Source organism: Cottoperca gobio, unplaced genomic scaffold (assembly GCF_900634415.1).
Source record: "Cottoperca gobio unplaced genomic scaffold, fCotGob3.1 fCotGob3_184arrow_ctg1, whole genome shotgun sequence".
NCBI classification, from domain to species: Eukaryota; Metazoa; Chordata; class Actinopteri; order Perciformes; family Bovichtidae; genus Cottoperca; species Cottoperca gobio.
The window spans coordinates 201,318-224,927 of NW_021166829.1; the positions used below are offsets into that span (position 1 = coordinate 201,318).

The window sequence follows — 23,610 nt, forward strand, 5'->3', positions numbered from 1 at the left end:
TATTTTGTCTCACTGAAACCTGAGACATGAAGAATATGTCTAAATGAATCCACTCCACCTGGTCATATTAATACTCACATTCCTCGAGGTACTGGCTAAGGAGGTGGAGCTGCGGCCATATTTGACTCAAACCTCTTGATCAATCCTTTAGCCTAAACTAAACTATAGCTCTTTTGAAAGCCTTGTTCTTACGCTCTCAAACCCAACATGGAAAACAATAAAGCCAGTTTTATTTGTTACTGTGTACCGCCCTCCTGGTCCGTATTCTGAAGTTCTATCTGAACTCTCAGAACTTTTATCAAGTTTAGTCCTTAAAACAGATAAAGTAATTATTGTAGGTGACTTTAATATTCATGTGGATGTTGATAGTGACAGCCTTAATAATGCATTTATCTCAATATTAGATTCAATTGGGTTCAGTCAGAGTGTACATGAACCAACTCACTGTTTAAACCACACTCTGGACCTTGTTCTGGGATATGGTGTTGAAACTGAAAGTTTATCAGTGTGTCCACATAATCCTCTTTTATCAGAACATTTTTTAATAACTGTTGAAGTCCTGTTACTGGACTACAAACCAGCAGGCAAAATATCCTACGCTCGATGTTTATCTGAAAGTGCTGTAACTGAATATAAGGAAGTGATTCCATCAGCACTTAATTCAACACCAGGACTCAATATCAATATAATGGAGGACTCCAATGCTAACTTTAGTCCCTCCCAAATTAATCATCTTGTTGATAGCGCTGCAGCCTCACTGCGAATAACACTCGACTCTGTCGCTCCTCTAAAGAAGAAGATCATAAAACAGAAAAAGAAAGCTCCATGGCTTCATTTACAAATCCGCAAACTAAAACAAAAGTCGAGAAATCTTGAAAGTAAATGGCGTTCCACTAAATTGGAAGAATCTCGTTTAGTCTGGTTAGATCATCTTAAAACGTATAAGAAGGCTCTCCGTAATGCAGAGCAGCTTATTACTCTTCCTTAATAGAAGAAAATAAGAACAACCCCAGGTTTCTGTTCAGCACTGAGGCTGACAGAGAGTCACAGCTCTACAGAGCCTTCTATTCCTATATCTCTCAGTAGTGACGACTTCATGAGTTTCTTTAACGATAAAATTATAATTATTAGAGACAAAATTAATCTCCTCCTGACCTCAATCAGTAACGACTTAACTTCAGTCTTGGAGTTCCGCAGGGTTCTGCACTTGGACCGATTCTATTCACCTTATATATGCTTCCTTTGGGCAATATTATAAGGAACCACTCTATAAACTTTCATTGCTATGTGGATGATACCCAATTATATCTATCAATTAAACCAGATGAAACCAATCAATTGGCTAAACTTCAAGCCTTAAGGACATAAAAACTTGGATGTCTAGCAACTTCTTGATGTTCAACACAGACAAAACTGAAGTTATTATACTTGGCCCTAAACGCCTCCGAAACGCATTTTCTAATGACATAGAAGCTCTGGATGGCATTAATTTGGCCTCCAGCACCACTGTAAGGAATCTTGGCGTCATCTTTGATCAAGATCTGTCCTATAACTCCCACATTAAACAAATCTCAAGGACTGCCTTCTTTCATCTACGTAACATTGTAAAAATAACATCATGTCTCAAAATGATGCAGAAAAACTAGTCCATGCATTTGTTACTTCAAGGCTGGATTACTGCAACTCATGGTTATCAAGTTGTCCCAAAAAGTCGCTTAAGACTCTTCAGTTGATCCAAAATGCAGCGGCACGTGTATTGACAAGAACAAGGAAACGGGATCATATTACTCCTGTATTAGCTGCTCTGCACTGGCTCCCGGTAAAATACAGAATAGAATTCAAAATCCTTCTCCTGACTTACAACGCAATTAATGGTCAGGCTCCAGCATATCTTAAAGATCTCATAGTACCTTATAAACCAACTAGAGCATTGCGCTCCCAGACTGCAGGGTTACTTGTGGTTCCTAGAGTCTCTAAGAGTACAATGGGAGCCAGAGCCTTCAGCTATCAAGCTCCTCTCCAGTGGAACCAGCTTCCAGTTTGTGTTCGGGAGGCAGACACCCTCTCCACATTTAAGAGCAGGCTAAAGACTTTCCTTTTTGATAAAGCTTATAGTTAGGGCTGGCTCAGGTTTGCCCTGGATCAGCCCCTAGTTATGCTGTTATAGGCTTAGACTGCCGGGGGACACCTCCCTGCTCTCCACCTTCTCTTCCTCTCTCCTCCCCTCCCTCTCTTCTTCTCCCTCTCTATCTGTATGCATTTATGTAAATGTATGTTACTAACTCATCTTCCGGGGCATCATCCCCAGAGTTTCTGTGTCTCATGTGGCAGGTTGCCACTGATAAAGTTTACGTCAGGATCAGGAATCATGGCTGCGCCTGCTGCCCTGGTCTTGTGCGGTGCGAGGGTCTAAGGACAGAGGGTCTGAGGACAGAGGGTCTGAGGACAGAGAGTGTAAGGACAGGGGGTCTAAGGACAGGGGGTCTAAGGACAGAGGGTCTAAGGACATAGGGTCTAAGGACAGAGGGTCTAAGGACAGAGGGTGTCGTAACCTGTACAGTCTGTAAAGCACACTGAGACAAATGTATAATTTGTGATATTGGGATATACAAATAAATTTGATTTGATTTGATATATATATATATATATATATATATATATATATATATATATATATATATACATATATATGTGTATATATATATATATACATATATATATATATATATATATATATATATACACACACACATGTATATATATATATATATATATACACATATATATATATATATATATATGTTGTATGATGATGACATTCTAATGAAATGGTTATAAAGAATTACCAATAAATATGTTCCAGTTATAATAATAATATTGTAATATAATGATTGAATATTCACAACAAAACTATTGATCAAAATAAAAGCAGCAACAACTTCTCAACACTGTAAAAGTGATTAATTTATAAATGTTTCTACAAATGATAAATGTTTCATCTTAATCAATGCGTTAAAAGATAGTAAACCTATAAAACATCTTTAATTCACTCTACACTACCGTCCGTCCTCGACCTCTCTCACCCTTCATCCGGTAGCAGAAGGCGTCCCAGGACTCGGCCTCGTTTTTCCGTGTGCCGTAGTCCACGATGCCAATGTGTCCGAAGCCACAGCTGGGGTTGGAATACGTGGTGGGGTACGCCACCCGGGCCTGGTCTAACCAGCCGGCAGCACACATGTTCAACCCGCCCTGCAGAGACCAAGAGGACCAGCAGACAGCAGCTTTAACGTTATAACTTTCTCATATATTTACCACTTTAATATCAGAGAACGAATAAAGTTATTTTCTCGGAAATATGTGACTTTAATCTCAGAGCATTTCAGACTTTCTTCTCGCAAATATATTTCTTTAAATCTTTAAAAGTTTTACTCGGAGTATTACCCCCTTACCCAGACTCTGTTATATTGACCTATAATGGCCCGCATAGATAATATCTCAGACATTTTAAAGACAAACATGAATTTGTGTTATTACGAACTGTTAGTGTTGTGTTCACTGACCTGTTGAGCGTAGGACAGCTGAGTGTAGGTAGCCAGGCTGCCTCCCACTGCAGCGCAGGCCTGTTGAGCTGCAGTGAAGTTCAGCTTGTATTGACCTTCATCTGAGCGGACGTGAAACACGCCAAGCTTCACATCTGCACATAACACACACACACATTATAACACACTCACTTCATGTGTTACTGTGCATAACAGCAGGGATCACTTATTCATTATTCATAATATTGGTTTAAACTAACATTTCTTGACTTCTGGAAAAGAGCTGCAGAACATGTTCACAACGTATTAACATTTATAACTGCAGACTTGATGAATCGTTTAGTCTTTATACTAAACAGATCTTACTATCTTCTGCTTATGGAAAACTATTGAACCTTAATTACTCATTAAGATTTATTAAGTATATGTAGGCTACAGTTTTTCCAACTAAGCTGTTTACATATCTAATGAGAACGAATATTTCACTAATATTCCCGTTTACATGCAGCCTTTCAGACTGATTAACATAAAACGCCCCCGTGATGTGCGTCCTTTGCTCTTCAAACTTTTATTTTGGCTGGTGTACACTGTGTGAATGTCCTGTACACAGGTCCACATAATGCTCCTAGAACCTGAATAATATCACACGACAACGACAACATGCAGTTTACACGAGCCGTATTCACAGTAATTTAATTAGTGTGCATATTATTAAAAGTGTCTTACCTTCAAAGTGGAGGTCGGTACATTTGGCGTCTTGATGACATCGCCCGTTGTCCTGGAGACAGCGACTGATTGGCAGCTGTTTGAGGTCGCAGGTGAGTCCGTCTCCGATGTACTGATCCTTACAGGTGCACTTCTTCTTCCCCTGCGCACACAGACAGCTCACGTGTTAACATGTAACCGATACAGACGGACGTACGCGCGCTGGTGCCGTCCTCACCGGAGCCGTCATGGTGCAGGCGCCGTGTTCGTGGCAGCCTCCGTTGTCTCCAGAGACACAGGGGTCGACAGGCTGGCAGCTGAAGCCGTCTCCGCTGTGACCTTTAGGACAGGTGCAGCTCACCTGCTCACCTCTCTGAGAGCAGCGCGCTCCTGTAGCACAGCCGCCGTTCCACGTGTGACACATGTCCACCTCTGCAGCACACGCAACACAGGAGTCAGTGTTTCTGGTTCTCTATCGTGGATTTGTGAATCTCAAAAAGATTTTCTCTTAAATTTACGAAATTTCTTTATAAAAGTTGTTTCTTGCAAATGTATGACTTTTATAATCTTAGAGAATATGCACGTTTTTATGTAAAGTGCCGACTAATATCTCAGAGAATATTCTATTTTTTTCTGGTACATGTGTGACTTTTATAATCAACATACAACAATAACATATTTACCTGTACAGGTGATTCCGTCTCCTTGATAAAATGGCCGACACACGCAGGTGTTGTTCTCCTGGCAGACGGCTTTAGGAGAGCAGGGCGGAGCACACTGGAGGACTTCAGCTGCAGGAAACACAAACTGCATGAACGATGCGTTCACAGACACGCTGAGAGGACTTCCTGTTGGACTCACCCTGTGCGGCGTCACAGCGCAGCCCGGTCCAGCCCGCCTCACAGAAACAGGAACCTGCACCTTTTCGTCCGTCGACACATGACCCGTGCTCTGAGCAGTTACAGGCTGAGGAGGACAAACACGTTAGTAGAAAGTCACAGACGTGCCGCAGGAAACCGTCTGCAGGCCGCTCACCTTCACAGCTCGCTCCGTAGAACCCGGCACGGCACAGCTCGCAGGCCCCGCCCCTAAAACCTGCGTCACAGGTACAGGTGCCGTTACCAAGGTGACCGTCGTCACATTTACCGTGGTTACTGCAGGGGGCGCCGACCCCGCCGGGACAGACTGACGGACGGAGAGGAGAGAGAAATAATAATAATTAATATATTCATGAGAATCTAAACAATAAATAAAACGTCTATAACAACATTTCAGTTAAGAATATAGATCATGACATTTAATGGTCAATTTAAAATTTGACTTAAAAAGATACTGAGCTTAAAAAATAATAATTTCAGCTTTTGTAATTGTGTTATTAACATGTTCTTTCCTGGCAGGAATGTTTTTTGACTCTAAACTTGTTTTTTTTGGCGGCGGCGTCTCACCCAGACAGTCCCGCCCGTGGTAACCGTGACAACACTTTGGATGCCAGAAGTTGACGGTACAGACGCTGCGACAGCCGGCATTTTTAGCGACAAACACGGAGGGAAGATCGCACTTCTGAAGTTCCTGAAGACAAAACGAAGAGAACGGTCAGACACACGGACCGACGGGTTTCTGACAGACGTACGGACGAAGACTCAGACCTTTTGTTTGGACCCTTTGGGACAGCGAACACCTCCGGAGGTGCACAGTCCACAGCTCATCTACCACAGAAGAAGAAACCACAGAGAAATAAAATCAATTATCATCAGCCAGGTGTGCAAATGTGTTGCACATTTTAAGTTTGTTGTTGATGATCTGCTCATTGAACTTTGTCGCATGTTGCTTTTATTCAAATGTTTTAAAGATTGTTCTGAATTTTTGACGTTTCCACTCTGCCTTTTTTTAACGCGCAGATTGCATAGGTGCATACAAGCAGGTGGATGAAGACGCACCTGTAATAGAGATTAAACAACAAATTCCCAAAACAATAAAACTTTGCACAAAAAGGACAAAACATTTCACAGTTTTATAGAAGCATGTCAAGGGGAGCAGCACCCCCTGGTGGCCGGTCTCTGCACATGTCAGCTGGGCTTTGGGTGCGTTACGAGTTTATGGGATGCGGATCTTGGTAAGCAGTGAGTAAAGCGTACCTGAAGGTCGAAGTTGGTCTGTTCATCACAGCGTCCTCCGAGGCTGGGCGGCGTCAGCAGGCAGTCGATCCCGTAGGCGATCCCGCCGCTAAAGACGAGGTTTCGCTGAACTATTCGACACTTTCCATCGTTCACGAAGATTTCTCCCTGATCGGAGAAGAAACAACGCAATCAGCGAGCACCCGCTGTCGCCTCTTCTTCTTCAGTTCTTTATCTGTTTCTGTCATACTTACGATGTCGTCCGTCCCTCCACAGGTGAACGAGAGCGGCGAGCCCTGCAGCGTCCGGACCGAGTCCAGGTGGATCAAACCTTCAGCGTAAACCTGAGCGTGAAGAAAGTGTTTTTTTTAATTGATATTATTTACTATGAACATGTAACAACCACATAGCAAACTGTCAATAATTAATACACATGCGAAGTAGGAAGAATTATAAATGTATATGTTCATCTTCTACACAATTAACTTAATCATGAATACAACTCACAATTACCCTAAAGCTTCTGTGTCAAATATCAACCCAGTCACTCTATAAATACAAAATGACTCATGTTCATCCTGCCAACACTAACTCTTGCTATATATATATATATATATATATATATATATATATATATATAAATAAAACTATATATACACCTCTTAAAATACTTTAATACTTTTATACATCTTATTAGTTAATTAAAAAAAAATAGTTGAAATCCAAAACATTCCACAAATTAAATAAAACATCCTGTTGATCGCGGTACGAACACAAAGGTTTTTGTTTCCCAGATTTAGTTTTTATGACTTTACTCTGTACTGTCTTGTCTTGAGATCCACATTAAGGATCTCATTATCTGTGAACACGTAACTTTATTGTGATACCGGGTTAATTATTGATCTGTTAACATCAAATTACAGAGTCACAATTAGGTTTGGAGTTCCTCAGGGGTCAATACTAGGTCCAATCTTCTTCCCCACCAAACTATGTCCTAAAAGAGAATTAGAAAGGCTTTGATATAAAACCTCTGATTTGGATAAAAGGTTGAAAATTGAACTTTTTACTATTTCCAGCAGATTGAGACATTTTCTCATGTTTGGGACAAACACATGCTGTTTCCATGGTTTCCTGCTCAAACTGTACAAATGCATTAAAATCACAGTTCGTGACAAACATTCACACGTCACAATAAGTGGTGATGGTCTGGTGGTCTGGTGGTACGGCTTCCAAACAGAACACCAAATTATTGTGAGTTCAACACCAGGGCTGCTCCAGAGAGACTGTCGCTGTAGTGCAGGGGTGGGGAACCTCCGGCCTCCGGGCCGTATACGGCCCGCGAGACCATTTGATCCGGCCCTCGAGGTAATAAACACACGCAAAAAAATCAACTCGAAAAAAATAATAATGCAATAGACAGGCGATTGACAGTTTTTCCTGGCCAAGGTCAGGGTCCTTGAACACAACACGAGCGGAACGTGTCATCACGTGGTCACGTCATGTCAAAAAACTTCAATATTAAACGAGACTGTTGACATCAGTGAACGCAGCGTGGCGAGTGTAAACAAGAGAAAGATGGATGCAGAATGTCGCACTTTCCAGGAGAAATGGACGAACGATTATTTCTTTGAAGAAGTAAAAGGCCCAGTTTGCACGAGCTGAAAGGACAAGTGTGTTTGGATAAAGTTAACGCTCTTCGGCGGAGTTTGGCCCAACAAGCAGCTCTCTGCAGAGCGGAACATAACAACATGGAGAGATAGAGAGGTAGACCACCACACCAAGAACAGACTGTTCCACCACTGCTGTGCAGTTATCACTGCCATGTGCAATACTCACTTTATTTATATCAACCATTTGGTACTTATATTGTGTTTTATTCTATTTAATTATTGTGCCTTTTTACTTCATGTTCTTTTGCTGTGACAAGATACATTTCCCCGTTGTGGGACTAATAAAGGATTTCTGATAAAACAGAAGGATACAGGATAAAAAAGTTGCTTTTTTGCACAGCATATAAGAAAGGTGAAATGAATGGGCTGAGTCTTAATATTGTTTTTGCAGAGGTTATGAGTTCAATAATTAGTACGGCCATCAAAGGATGTTGTAAAAAAAACATGGCCCTTGACATGAAAAAGGTTCCCCCCCCTGCTGTAGTGAGTTCACTGTAAGTCGCTGGATGTCCTGTATAATAATAATAATAATAATAATAATAATAATAATGTAATAATAATAATGTAATAATAATAATGTAATAATAATAACAATAATAATAACAATAATAATAATAATAATAATACTGTGGAGACATGAAGATAGAAACCTTGACATGAAAAAGGTTCCCCCCCTGCTGTAGTGAGTTCACTGTAAGTCACTGGATGTCCTGTATAATAATAATAATAATAATAATAATAATAATAATAATAATAATAATAATGTAATAATAATAATGTAATAATAATAATGTAATAATAATTAAAAAACAACTTCATGAAAGAAAGGGAACGGAAAGGAGAGACCCTGCCCGGAGGAAGCCCGGGGCCCCCGTCTGGAGCCAGGCCCAGAGGGAGGGCCCGACAACGAGCGCCTGGTGGCCGGGTTTGCCACGGAGCCCGGTCGGGCACAGCCCGAAGAAGCTACGTGGTGCCTCCAATCCATCCATCCTGTGGGCCCACCACTCATGGGAAAAACCGCTGGGGTCGGGTGCGCTGTCACACGGGTGGCAGTGATGGTCAGGGACCTCGACGGACCAGACCCGGGCAGCAGAGGCTGGCTCTGGGGACGTGGAACGTCACCTCTCTGTGTGGGAAGGAGCCGGAACTAGTGCGGTGGAGGGTTAGGGTTAGGTGGATCGCTACCAGTTGGATCTGGTGGGGCTTACCTCCACTCACAGTCTTGGCTCTGGAACCGTACTCCTGGATAGGGGTTGGACTCTATTCTTCTCCGGAATTGCCCAAGGTGTGAGGCGTCGGGCCGGGGTGGGGATACTCACTAGCCCCCGGCTGAGCGCCGCTACGTTGGAGTTTACCTCGGTGGACGAGAGGGTCGCCTCCCTACGCCTTCGGGTTATGGGGCGGAAATTTCTGACTGTTGTTTGTGCCTATGCCCCAAACCGCAGTTCTGAGTATTCGGCCTTCTTGGAGACCCTGAATGGAGCTCTGCAGGGGGCTCCAGTAGGGGACTCCGTAGTCTTGCTGGGAGACTTCAACGCACACGTGGGAAACGATGGAGACACCTGGAGAGGCGTGATTGGGAGGAAGGGCCTCCCTGATCTAAACCCGAACGGTCGTTTGTTGTTGGACTTCTGTGCTAGTCATGGAATGGCCATAACAAACACCATGTTCGAACATAAGGATGCTCATAAGTGCACGTGGTACCAGAGCACCCTAGGCCAAAGGTCAATGATCGATTTTGTAATCGTATCATCTGATCTGAGGCCGCATGTTTTGGACACTCGGGTGAAGAGAGGGGTGGAGCTGTCGACTGATCACCACCTGGTGGTGAGTTGGATCAAGGGGTGGGGGAAGACTCTGGACAGACCTGGTAAACCCAAACAGGTAGTGCGGGTGAACTGGGAACGTCTGGAGGAAGCCCCTTTCCTGGGGATCTTTAACTCACACCTCCGGCGGAGCTTTTCAGCCATCCCTGTGGAGGTTGGGGGCATTGAACCTGAGTGGGCGATGTTCAAAACCTCTATTGCTGAAGCTGCGGTGATGAGCTGTGGTCTCAAGGTCTTAGGTGCCTCAAGGGGCGGTAACCCTCGAACACCGTGGTGGACCCCGGTGGTAACGGGAAGCCGTCCGACTGAAGAAGGAGTCCTTCCGGGTTATGTTATCAGGGAGGACTCCGGAAACAGTTGCAGGGTATCGAAGGACTAGAAGGGCGGCAGCTTCTGCCGTGTCAGAAGCTAAGCAGCGGGTGTGGGAGAAGTTTGGAGAAGCTATAGAGAAGGACTTTCGGTCGGCACCAAGGTGCTTCTGGAAAACCATCCGGCACCTCAGGAGGGGGAAGCGAGGAACCATCCAAGCTGTGTACAGCAAGGGTGGGACCCTGCTGACTTCAACTGAGAAGGTTATCGGCCGGTGGAAGGAGCACTTTGAGGAACTCCTGAATCCGACTAACACGCCCTCTATGGTAGAGGCAGAGCTGGAAGCTGATGGGGGATCATCGTCAATTTCCCTGATGAAAGTCACTGAGGTAGTCAAACAACTCCACAGTGGCAAAGCCGCGGGGGTTGATGAGATCCGTCCAGAAATGCTGAAGGCTTTGGGTGTTGAGGGGCTGTCTTGGTTGACACGCCTCGTCAACATTGCGTGGAAGTCTGGGACAGTGCCTAGGGGTTGGCAGACCGGGGTGGTGGTTCCCCTATTTAAAAAGGGGGACCAGAGAGTGTGTGCCAACTACAGGGGTATCACACTTCTCAGCCTCCCTGGTAAAGTCTACTCCAAGGTACTGGAAAGGAGGGTTCGGCCGGTAGTCGAACCTCTGATTGAAGAGGAACAATGCGGATTCCGTCCTGGTCGTGGAACAACAGACCAACTCTTTACTCTTGCAAGGATCCTGGAGGGGGCCTGGGAGTACGCCCATCCGGTCATGTGTTTTGTGGATCTGGAGAAGGCGTATGACCGGGTCCCCCGGGTGATACTGTGGGAGGTGCTGCGGGAGTATGGGGTGAGGGGGTCACTTTTGAGGACCATCCAATCCCTGTAAGCCCAAAGCGAGAGTTGTGTCCGGATACTCGGCAGTAAGTCAGACTCGTTTCCAGTGAATGTTGGCCTCCGCCAGGGCTGCGCTTTATCACCAATCCTGTTCATGATTTTCATGGATAGGATATCGAGGCGTAGTCGTAGAGGAGAGGGGTTGCAGTTCGGTGACCTGAGGATCTCATCGCTGCTCTTTGCAGATGATGTGGTCCTTATGGCATCATCGGTCTGTGACCTTCAACAGTCACTGGATCGGTTCGCAGCCGAGTGTGCAGTGGTTGGGATGAGAATCAGCACCTCTAAATCTGAGGCCATGGCTCTCAGCAGGAAACCGGTGGATTGGTAGGGAATGAGCCATTACCCCAAGTGAAGGAGTTCAAGTACCTCAGGGTCTTGTTCGCGGGTGAGGGGACGATGGAGCGAGAGATTGGCCGGAGAATCGGAGCAGCGGGGGCGGTATTACAGTCACTTTACCGCACCGTTGTGACGAAAAGAGAGCTGAGCCAGAAGGCAAAGCTCTAAATATACCGGTCGATCTTCGTTCCTACCCTCACCTATGGTCATGAAGGCTGGGTCATGACCGAAAGAACGAGATCACGGGTACAAGCGGCCGAAATGGGTTTTCTCAGACGGGTGGCTGGCGTCTCCCTTAGAGATAGGGTGAGAAGCTCAGCCATCCGTGAGAGACTCGGAGTAGAGCCGCTGCTCCTTTACGTTGAAAGGAGCCAGTTGAGGTGGTTTGGGCATCTAGTAAGGATGCCCCCTGGGTGCCTCCCTAGGAAGGTGTTCCGGGCACGTCCAGCTGGGAGGAGTCCCCGGGGAAGACGGAGGACTCGGTGGAGAGATTATATCTCCTCACTGGCCTGGGAACGCCTCAGGATCCCCCAGTCGGAGCTGGAGGATGTGGCCCGGAGAAGGGAAGATTGGGGTTCCTTACTGGAGCTGCTGCCCCCGCGACCCGATCCCGGATAAGCGGTAGACGATGGATGGATGGATAATAATAATAATAATAATGTAATAATAATAACAATAATAATGATAATAATAATAATAATAATACTGTGGAGACATGAAGATAGAAACCTTGACATGAAAAAGGTTCCCCCTCCTGCTGTAGTGAGTTCACTGTAAGTCGCTGGATGTCCTGTATAATAATAATAATGTAATAATAATAATAATGTAATAATAATAATAATAATAATAATAATGTAATGATAATAATGTAATAATAATAATAATAATACTGTGGAGACATGAAGATAGAAACCCCCGAGAATTTAGTTACAGAACATAATTTTAAAATTAAAAACAGTTGCTTTATGTAAACAAACATTTAAAGGGTTAAATTGTGTAAATATATTTGTTATGATCAGGACTATTAAAATAATAATAATATTCATATTTGTTATTGGACATTTTCATCACTTTCTTTAGAGCAGCTTTTTAAATCTTGGTCTAACATTATATCTGAAATGAGTTATTGGAGAACGTCGGTTAAAAAGCATCAAGCTGCGTTAGTGTCAGTCGGACTCACCTTCTGGGCCTGCAGGACGTGGTACTTCAGGTACTCCACCAGCGCGGCGCGGTTGTCTGTGTGGAACAGGAAGTCCCTCTGCTCCTCCGGCAGGGACGCCATGACTCCATCTGAGGGCAGGAACACCGTCACCGGCCGGTGAATATAATCATTCAGCAGGTCCATCACACCCGCATCCTGAAACAAGATCGTCACTGTGAGCTCAAACCTTTCACTGTTTTACATCTATCAGTTTGCTCCGTGTCAGATTTCATTCCCCTTAAAAGGTCGAAGGATGTTAATAAATCTCAAAACTCAGCTTTTAATGTGTGATGCTGTGTATTTTATCTTCTATATTCTTCTATATATATATATATATATATATATATATATATATATATATATTCCTTATTAATATTCACCCGTCACATTTGTTTTGGCCCCTAACTAGTTCCACAGTTTGACGAAGAAACTTCAAACATCAAAATGAACACGTTCACTACTTTTCATTAGATCATTCATACCTTTGTACTTTTAGAAATATTCCACGTTTTTGGGGGAAATTCCCAATTTAAATTGTCGTGGATATTTATCGTTCACAACATTGTGGTATGAAACAGAGAAGAATCAATAAAGCACAGACACAGATATAGTTTAACAATTATTATTTTGTTGGACAACAAACAATAATGAGAACACTACCTGCTTCCAAGCACAACCGCGTAGTGTCCCAACTCATGAAGAGAATCTAGCCCTTATATTTGAGTTCTTAATGAACACACGAACCTTGTCTCCCAAGCATACATTGAGGGACATATGATCATGACACCAAAATAATCTAAAACAGATGTGAAGGTCACTTCCTCATGATCATTAAAGGGTTCCCTTAACTTCATTAGAGCATGGAGTCCATGTCAGTCATGTCAAATTATTCACATGTGGCATGTGTCCCTATGAACCTGAGAGCTGTGTTGTCTGGAGCCTAGTGCTCCTGGTAGGGTCTCCCAAGGCAAATTGGTCTCAGGCGAGGGGCCAGACTAAGAATGGTTCAAAAACGACTTCATGAAAGAAAGGGAAAGGAAAGGAGAGACCCTGCCCGGAGGAAGCCCGGGGCCCCCGTCTGGAGCCAGGCCCAGAGGGAGGGCCCGACAGCGAGCGCCTGGTGGCCGGGTTTGCCACGGAGCCCGGTCGGGCACAGCCCGAAGAAGCTACGTGGTGCCTCCCATCCATCCATCCTGTGGGCCCACCACTCATGGGAAAAACCGCTGGGGTCGGGTGCGCTGTCACACGGGTGGCAGTGATGGTCAGGGACCTCGACGGACCAGACCCGGGCAGCAGAGGCTGGCTCTGGGGACGTGGAACGTCACCTCTCTGTGGGGGAAGGAGCCGGAACTAGTGCGGGAGGTGGATCGCTACCAGTTGGATCTGGTGGGGCTTACCTCCACGCACAGTCTTGGCTCTGGAACCGTACTCCTGGATAGGGGTTGGACTCTATTCTTCTCCGGAGTTGCCCAAGGTGTGAGGCCTCGGGCCGGGGTGGGGATACTCACTAGCCCCCGGCTGAGCGCCGCCACGTTGGAGTTTATCCCGGTGGACGAGAGGGTCGCCTCCCTACGCCTTCGGGTTATGGGGGGGAAAACTCTGACTGTTGTTTGTGCCTATGCCCCAAACCGCAGTTCGGAGTATTCGGCCTTCTTGGAGACCCTGAATGGAGCCCTGCAGGTGGACTCCAGTAGGGGACTCCGTAGTCTTGCTGGGAGACTTCAACGCACACGTGGGAAACGATGGAGACACCTGGAGAGGCGTGATTGGGAGGAAGGGCCTCCCTGATCTAAACCCGAACGGTCGTTTGTTGTTGGACTTCTGTGCTAGTCATGGAATGGCCATAACAAACACCATGTTCGAACATAAGGATGCTCATAAGTGCACGTGGTACCAGAGCACCCTAGGCCAAAGGTCAATGATCGATTTCGTAATCGTATCATCTGATCTGAGGCCGCATGTTTTGGACACTCGGGTGAAGAGAGGGGCGGAGCTGTCGACTGATCACCATCTGGTGGTGAGTTGGATCAAGGGGTGGGGGAAGACTCTGGACAGACCTGGTAAACCCAAACGGGTAGTGCGGGTGAACTGGGAACGTCTGGAGGAAGCCCCTGTCCTGGGGATCTTTAACTCACACCTCCGGCGGAGCTTTTCAGCCATCCCTGTGGAGGTTGGGGGCATTGAACCTGAGTGGGCGATGTTCAAAACCTCTATTGCTGAAGCTGCGGTGATGAGCTGTGGTCTCAAGGTCTTAGGTGCCTCAAGGGGCGGTAACCCTCGAACACCGTGGTGGACCCCGGTGGTCAGGGAAGCCGTCCGACTGAAGAAGGAGTCCTTCCGGGTTATGTTATCCGGGAGGACTCCGGAAACAGTTGCAGGGTATCGAAGGACTAGAAGGGCGGCAGCTTCTGCCGTGTCAGAGGCAAAGCAGCGGGTGTGGGAGAAGTTCGGAGAAGCTATGGAGAAGGACTTTCGGTCGGCACCAAGGTGCTTCTGGAAAACCATCCGGCACCTCAGGAGGGGGAAGCGAGGAACCATCCAAGCTGTGTACAGCAAGGGTGGGACCCTGCTGACTTCAACTGAGAAGGTTATCGGCCGCTGGAAGGAGCACTTTGAGGAACTCCTGAATCCGACTAACACGCCCTCTATGGTTGAGGCAGAGCTGGAAGCTGATGGGGGATCATCGTCAATTTCCCTGATGGAAGTCACTGAGGTAGTCAAACAACTCCACAGTGGCAAAGCCGCAGGGGTTGATGAGATCCGTCCAGAAATGCTGAAGGCTTTGGGTGTTGAGGGGCTGTCTTGGTTGACACGCCTCGTCAACATTGCGTGGAAGTCTGGGACAGTGCCTAGGGGTTGGCAGACCGGGGTGGTGGTTCCCCTATTTAAAAAGGGGGACCAGAGAGTGTGTGCCAACTACAGGGGTATCACACTTCTCAGCCTCCCTGGTAAAGTCTACTCCAAGGTACTGGAAAGGAGGGTTCGGCCGGTAGTCGAACCTCTGATTGAAGAGGAACAATGCGGATTCCGTCCTGGTCGTGGAACAACAGACCAACTCTTTACTCTTGCAAGGATCCTGGAGGGGGCCTGGGAGTACGCCCATCCGGTCTACATGTGTTTTGTGGATCTGGAGAAGGCGTATGACCGGGTCCCCCGGGTGATACTGTGGGAGGTGCTGCGGGAGTATGGGGTGAGGGGGTCACTTTTGAGGGCCATCCAATCCCTGTACGCCCAAAGCGAGAGTTGTGTCCGGATACTCGGCAGTAAGTCGGACTCGTTTCCCGTGAATGTTGGCCTCCGCCAGGGCTGCGCTTTATCACCAATCCTGTTCGTGATTTTCATGGATAGGATATCGAGGCGTAGTCGTGGAGGAGAGGGGTTGCAGTTCGGTGACCTGAGGATCTCATCGCTGCTCTTTGCAGATGATGTGGTCCTTATGGCATCATCGGTCTGTGACCTTCAACACTCACTGGATCGGTTCGCAGCCGAGTGTGCAGCGGTTGGGATGAGGATCAGCACCTCCAAATCTGAGGCCATGGCTCTCAGCAGGAAACCGGTGGATTGCCTACTCCGGGTAGGGAATGAGCCATTACCCCAAGTGAAGGAGTTCAAGTACCTCGGGGTCTTGTTCGCGAGTGAGGGGACAATGGAGCGAGAGATTGGCCGGAGAATCGGCGCAGCGGGGGCGGTATTACAGTCACTTTACCGCACCGTTGTGACGAAAAGAGAGCTGAGCCAGAAGGCAAAGCTCTCAATATACCGGTCGATCTTCGTTCCTACCCTCACCTATGGTCATGAAGGCTGGGTCATGACCGAAAGAACGAGATCACGGGTACAAGCGGCCGAAATGGGTTTTCTCAGACGGGTGGCTGGCGTCTCCCTTAGAGATAGGGTGAGAAGCTCAGCCATCCGTGAGAGACTCGGAGTAGAGCCGCTGCTCCTTTACGTTGAAAGGAGCCAGTTGAGGTGGTTCGGGCATCTAGTAAGGATGCCACCTGGGCGCCTCCCTAGGGAGGTGTTCCAGGCACGTACAGCTGGGAGGAGACCCCGGGGAAGACCCAGGACTCGGTGGAGAGATTATATCTCCTCACTGGCCTGGGAACGCCTCAGGATCCCCCAGTCGGAGCTGGAGGATGTGGCCCGGAGAAGGGAAGATTGGGGTTCCTTACTGGAGCTGCTGCCCCCGCGACCCGATCCCGGATAAGCGGTAGACGATGGATGGATGGATGGATGGATGGCATGGGTCATACTCAGGGCTACATATGTCATACATTGCAAACTTAATAAATAAGACATTGTTCATTAGATTTCAGCGTTTACATTCAGTTTCTTCAGAACTGTAGTTTATTCTGTTGTTTTCAGGATAATTTTAACTTGTGCGAAGTTCAAGTTCTCCCACACTACACCGCTCCTTCGCTCCCTTCAGTGGCGGCCCGAATCTGCTTCCAGATTCTGGTGCTGGTCCACCGTGCTGTGAATGGATCAGCCCCTTCCTGCATCCAGGCCATGGTCGAACCATACACCCCAGCGCGTTCACTTCGATCTGCGTCGACCAATCGGCTCGCCACTCCCTCACTACGAGTGGGACCCAGAGACCCTCAAACAAAACCCGCCTGTTTGCTATCCTGCTCCCCATTGATGTCAGGACAGCAGACAGTCTTCACACCTGCAGACTGAACACTCACCTGTTTCGACTGCACCTCGAGGAATGAAGAAAACTAATTAACTGTACTTCGTATGTTGCACTTATATTGGTTTGGCTTATTTATAGCTAATAATTTGATTTGTATTCTATTGTTTCTGTATGTTGCACTTATGTTGCACTTCAAACTGGCTGTTCGGAGTTGTATCTCTATGATTGTTTGCACTTTTTGTCGCTTTGGACAAAAGCGTCAACTAAATGAACTGTAATGTATGTAATATAGTGTCTTTGATAATATGTATAATTATTATTATAGGAGGATTTACAGTTAAACAAAGTCTGTCAAAGCTTAAACCTGACGTATCTCCACATGTCTGCATCTTCACCAGGTTTAAACATTTAGTTATTTCAGTGAAAAACTAAGTTTTATCTTCTTACCTCGAGCAGCTTGTAGAAGGTTTTATAACCATGATGTTCGGCCACGTCTGTCAGGTTCAGCTGCGTTAGAAAATCATATGAAGAACTTAGACAAATCAATGATTAGTGAACTTTCAGAAAATGCTAAAAGGTTTTAGACTGACGACACTTTGTTGTTATTTGTTTCACTGTTGACTTCTTACAGGAGCAGTCGGATGTTTTGCTTCGTCCAGGTCGGGAGAAAGCAGAAGCTTGTTGATCTCGTGGTAGATCCCGTTCACGCTGACACCGTCGCTGTACGTCACGTTAGCCTCGTTGATCAAGATGCTGCCCTGAAAATATCCAAGAAAATACATTATTTTTATCTCTCTAACATCTCTAATTACCTCCACCAAGGAAGTTTACCGTTTGGTTTGTCTGTCAGCAGGAATTTTCATGAAACTGGGAGGAAGGGTGTAGCATGGGCCGAAGGAGAACACATTAAAGATCGGAGCGGATCCAAATCACGGGAGGATACAGGCAGTATTTCTATATTCTAAAAGTTACTTTTCTTCCCATAGATCAAATCTTATCGTCAGTAAATCAGCAGCTTGTGTTATCTCCTGGGATCGTGCGCTCTGATTGGTCACCTGCATGGACCTGGTGGTCAGGACAAGTCCCGACAGAGACGTCAGGTTTCGGGGTCGGGCCAGGTCAGCAGGCAGCAGGGTGTGGCACATGACGATGTGGCTGCGCAGGATGGCGGCAAACTCTTCTTTGTTTTTGTCCGACGCCAACGATCTCTTCTGCAAAGTAAATCAAAACAGAGAAATAAGCATGCAAGGGGGGGCGGGACATTCACTCTGTATGTGCAGATTAATAACCATAGTTTAGTTTGTTTAAAATGTTATGTCATCACTATTTTACTTAAATGTACATTTACATGAATCTGTACACACATTTGTATTTTTACTTTCTTAAAATGTTTTAATGCATATACATGATGGATGTAAATATTGTAATTCCACTGTAGATTAAGTCTTATGTGTTTTTCGTTAAGACAAATCTTTACCTGAAACTACGAAACATAGGGTTATAAATAATAAAGCAGTCACCTTGTCTCCGGCGGCTCTGACTGCCGCGAAGGCTTCGGCGTTCGGAGCGAAGACGGTGAATGGGCCGCGACCTTTCAGAGGAATCTCCATCATCTGAAAGAAGAGTTGTTATTATATTAACTGGTTTTATATATATATATATATATATATATATATATATATATATATATATTAACTGGTTTTATATATATATATATATATAAAACCAGTTAATATATATATATATATATATATATATATATATATAAAACCAGTTAATATATATATATATATATATGTATAAATAAAACCAGTTATATAATATATATATATATATATATATATATATATATATATATATATATATATATATTAACTGGTTTCACCTGCAGGAGTCACTCACCATCAGACCGAGGTAGAAGTCTCTCAGCTTCCTCGTAAGGATCTCCTGCAGACACAGCAGGTCGTTCAAAGTGCTGTAGTTATAGAAACATACATATATATATATAAATATGTAGCTGCTCACCCGCCCCACGGTGCCTCTGCAGGTGACTCCGTCTCCGATGAAGTTACTGTTGCACGTGCAGCCGCGGACCCCCGGAGCCGTCATGTTGCAGTGCGCGTACTGGTGACAGCCGCCGTTCTTCTGAAACATCAGGAGCACACAGGTAAACAAACACGGCACTATAACACCTGTGGGTCACAGCTCCTCCAACAACACCACGTACAGTAAACTATATACTATATAACTATATATAAAATAGTGCAACAATAAAATGAATAAGTGAAATATATAAATATAGAATAAGAACACAAATGAAAAACTATGTGGACACATGAATGTAAAGGTATGTATAAATATATAATATATACGAACAGATGCAACATTATGGTATTAACATTGATTATAAATGTCAACACACACACACACACACACACACACACACACACACACACACACACACACACACTTTAAATCTGAGTGGAAACAAACGCACTTTTTTACACAAGTTGGTCATCTTGCAGTTTAGTCCGTCCCCAGAGAACCCTCCGCTGCAGGCGCAGGACGTCTGAGGAAAAGAATCAATAATAAAGTGACAGCAGGAAACTCTCTGTATATTCAAACTAAAAGTCAGTTCTTACTTTGTTCGGCCCGACGTGGACACACTCTGCGTTCACGTGACATCCTCCGTTTCCCTCCAGACACGGATTTATTTCTGTAAAGAAACACAGAAGTCCTGCAGCCCTCGAACGCATCACGCAGTCAGATTCAACATAACTCTTTATTTTGTACCTTAAAACTGAAACACGCTGCTGTTTAAATATTTATTTGAATGGTTTTAAAGAAGGTTTTTATCACTAACAGTACTTTTGTACGCCTCACAGGACTTAGTCCTAACTTTTGGTTTAATATATTTTAATTTAAAATGTTTTTTTTACTACATATTCTATGAAATTTCTTTACATTTCTTTAAATTGTTAATATTTATTGAGCAGCATTTGGCAGTACTTTTGTGTTTCCTCGCATTTCATTCAGAATTTTTTTATTTATATATTATATACATATATATATTTAAATATATGTTGTAATACAATTAAAAAATTTTTTAAACTGTTTAATTTGTTGGAAAAACTAACAACAACAAACAAAAAAATAAAAATAAAAAAGGAATTATTTAAAGAAAAATAACTAAAACGAGACATGTAAAATAACCGGAAATCAAAGGTTCGGTATGGTAAAAGAAAAACGTGAACGTACCGACACACACGAGTCCGTCTCCGGAGTATCCGCTGATGCAGACGCAGTCTCTGCGTCCGGGGAGCGTCCGCTTACAGACGGCGTACAGACTGCAGCCGCCATTATCATGCAGGCACCGGTCTACAGCTGCAAACACCAACAACATTATCTTTATTATTATGAATATTATTGTTATATGTTCATCAGTAAACTTCACACAGATCATCAATTATTAGCAATAATTAGATCTTGAGAGACTTTCTCTTATCTTTATCCTATATAAAGTATAAAGTTGAGAGAAAGGAAAAGGAAATGTTGAGAAAATAAAAGTCTAAAGACGGCGTCGAAAATATTCCTGAAGTGGAGAAACTTCTACAGGAAGTGAACAAGCTCCATATAGTGGCTATAAAACACAAAACAAATCAGTCTAAAGTGTCAGCGTTTATAACGCTTTGTAAAATAATTAATATAAATATTATAAATGCTAAAAATATTTTTGCAATTTAAATCCTATAAAATTAGAATGGAAGAAAACACAATAATTAATGAATTAACACTAACATGTCAGTGTGTGTAGATTCAGTTACTTAAGTTACTTAACTAAGAACAAACGTTTGTTGCAGGCGGCTCATAAGGAGTGCATGTGGTCGTTTTTGTTTGTGCAGAAGAAGAAGAAACTCAGGTGTTCTGGTTCACCTGCAGCTTCCTGTTGACGTTACCTTGACAGAAAGTCCCGTTTCCTTCAAACCCTGCAGCGCAGAGACACTGAGGGCCGGAGGGCCAGATCACACAACTACCGCACCGTAAAGCAGAAACACATTAACACATTAACACAGAAACACAGAAACATAGAAACACAGAAACACAGAAACATAGAAACGCATGATACACAGAAACATAGAAACACAGAAACATAGAAACACAGAAACATAGAAACGCAGAAACATAGAAACGCATGATACACAGAAACATAGAAACACATGAAACACAGAAACATAGAAACATAGAAACACAGGGACATAGAAAAACATGAAACACAGAAACATAGAAACACATGAAACATAGAAACAGAAACATAGAAACACATGAAACACAGAAACATAGAAACACATGAAACATAGAAACATAGAAACACATGAAACACAGAAACATAGAAACATAGAAACACAGGGACATAGAAAAACATGAAACACAGAAACATAGAAACACATGAAACATAGAAACACAGAAACATAGAAACACATGAAACACAGAAACATAGAAAGACAGGAACATAGAAACACATGAAACATAGAAACACAGAAACATAGAAAACACAGAAACATAGAAACACATGAAACACAGAAACACATGAACATAAAAACACAGAAACATAGAAACACATGAACATAGAAACATAGAAACACAAACACATAGAAACACATGAACATAAAAACACAGAAACACATGAAACATAGAAACACAGAAACATGGAAACATAGAAACATAGAAACACAGAAACACATGAACATAGAAACATAGAAACACAGAAACACAAACACATAGAAACACAGAAACATAGAAACACAGAAACACAGAATCACAGAAACATAGAAACACAGAATCACAGAAACACAGAAACACATGAAACATAGAAATACAGAAACATAGAAACACAGAAACATAGAAACACAGAAACACATGAAACATAGAAACACAGAAACATAGAAACATAGAAACACATGAACATAGAAACACAGAAACACATGAAACACAGAAACATAGAAACACATGAACATAAAAACACAGAAACACATGAACATAGAAACATAGAAACATAAACACATAGAAACACAGAAACATAGAAACACAGAAACACAAACACATAGAATCACAGAAACACAGAAACATAGAAACACAGAATCACAGAAACATAGAAACACAGAAACATAGAAACATAGAAACACATGAACATAGAAACATAGAAATACATGAACATAGAAACACAAACACATAGAAACACAGAAACATAGAAACACAAACACATAGAAACACAGAAACACAGAAACATAGAAACACAGAAACATAGAAACACAGAAACACATGAAACACAGAAACATAGAAACACATGAACATAGAAACATAGAAACACATGAACATAAAAACACAGAAACACATGAACATAGAAACATAGAAACACATGAACATAAAAACACAGAAACATAGAAACACAAACACACAGAAACACATGAAACATAGAAACACAGAAACATGGAAACATAGAAACACATGAACATAGAAACATAGAAACACAAACACACAGAAACACATGAAACATAGAAACACAGAAACATGGAAACACAGAAACACATGAAATACATGAAAGACAGAAACACATGAAACATAGAAACACAGAAACATAGAAACATAGAAACACATGAAACACAGAAACACAGAAACATAGAAACACATGAAACATAGAAACACATGAACATAGAAACATAGAAACACATGAACATAGAAACACAAACACATAGAAACACAGAAACATAGAAACACAGAATCACAGAAACACAGAATCACAGAAACACATGAAACATAGAAACACAGAAACACATGAAACACATGAAACATAGAAACACAGAAACACATGAACATAGAAACACAAACACATAGAAACACAGAAACATAGAAACACAGAAACACAGAAACATAGAAACACAGAATCACAGAAACATAGAAACACAGAATCACAGAAACATATGAAACAGAGAAACACAGAAACATAGAAACACAGAAACACATGAAACACAGAAACATAGGAACACAGAAACACATGAAACACAGAAACATAGAAACACAGAAACACATGAACATAGAAACATAGAAACACAAACACATAGAAACACAAACACATAGAAATATAGAAACACAGAAACATAGAAACACAGAAACACATGAAACATAGAAACACAGAAACATGGAAACATAGAAACATAGAAACACAGAAACACAGAAACACATGAACATAGAAACACAGAAACACAAACACATAGAAACACAGAAACATAGAAACACAAACACATAGAAACACAGAAACACAGAATCACAGAAACACAAAAACACATGAAACACATGAAACACAGAA

The 23,610-nt window shown here is 43.4% G+C and overlaps 1 protein-coding gene across 1 annotated transcript in view; it reads right to left on the minus strand.

Annotated features, from left to right (window-relative positions):
- stab2 (stabilin 2) overlaps positions 1-23,610 on the minus strand; it is a 58,626-nt gene that overhangs the window by 5,316 nt on the left and 29,700 nt on the right. Inside the window, exons 41-62 of the mRNA XM_029426452.1 lie at positions 21,203-21,276; positions 20,505-20,630; positions 19,889-19,962; positions 19,744-19,815; positions 19,272-19,391; positions 19,149-19,193; positions 18,767-18,859; positions 18,302-18,457; positions 17,876-18,004; positions 17,694-17,753; positions 12,593-12,769; positions 6,613-6,702; positions 6,380-6,526; positions 5,891-5,950; positions 5,690-5,813; positions 5,280-5,429; positions 5,106-5,210; positions 4,928-5,035; positions 4,483-4,676; positions 4,266-4,407; positions 3,561-3,694; positions 3,084-3,249 (exon numbers count right to left, since the gene is read on the minus strand). Of these exons, the coding sequence (XP_029282312.1) occupies positions 3,084-3,249; positions 3,561-3,694; positions 4,266-4,407; positions 4,483-4,676; positions 4,928-5,035; positions 5,106-5,210; positions 5,280-5,429; positions 5,690-5,813; positions 5,891-5,950; positions 6,380-6,526; positions 6,613-6,702; positions 12,593-12,769; positions 17,694-17,753; positions 17,876-18,004; positions 18,302-18,457; positions 18,767-18,859; positions 19,149-19,193; positions 19,272-19,391; positions 19,744-19,815; positions 19,889-19,962; positions 20,505-20,630; positions 21,203-21,276 (2,546 nt within the window). The remainder of the gene's footprint in view (positions 1-3,083; positions 3,250-3,560; positions 3,695-4,265; positions 4,408-4,482; positions 4,677-4,927; positions 5,036-5,105; positions 5,211-5,279; positions 5,430-5,689; positions 5,814-5,890; positions 5,951-6,379; positions 6,527-6,612; positions 6,703-12,592; positions 12,770-17,693; positions 17,754-17,875; positions 18,005-18,301; positions 18,458-18,766; positions 18,860-19,148; positions 19,194-19,271; positions 19,392-19,743; positions 19,816-19,888; positions 19,963-20,504; positions 20,631-21,202; positions 21,277-23,610) is intronic.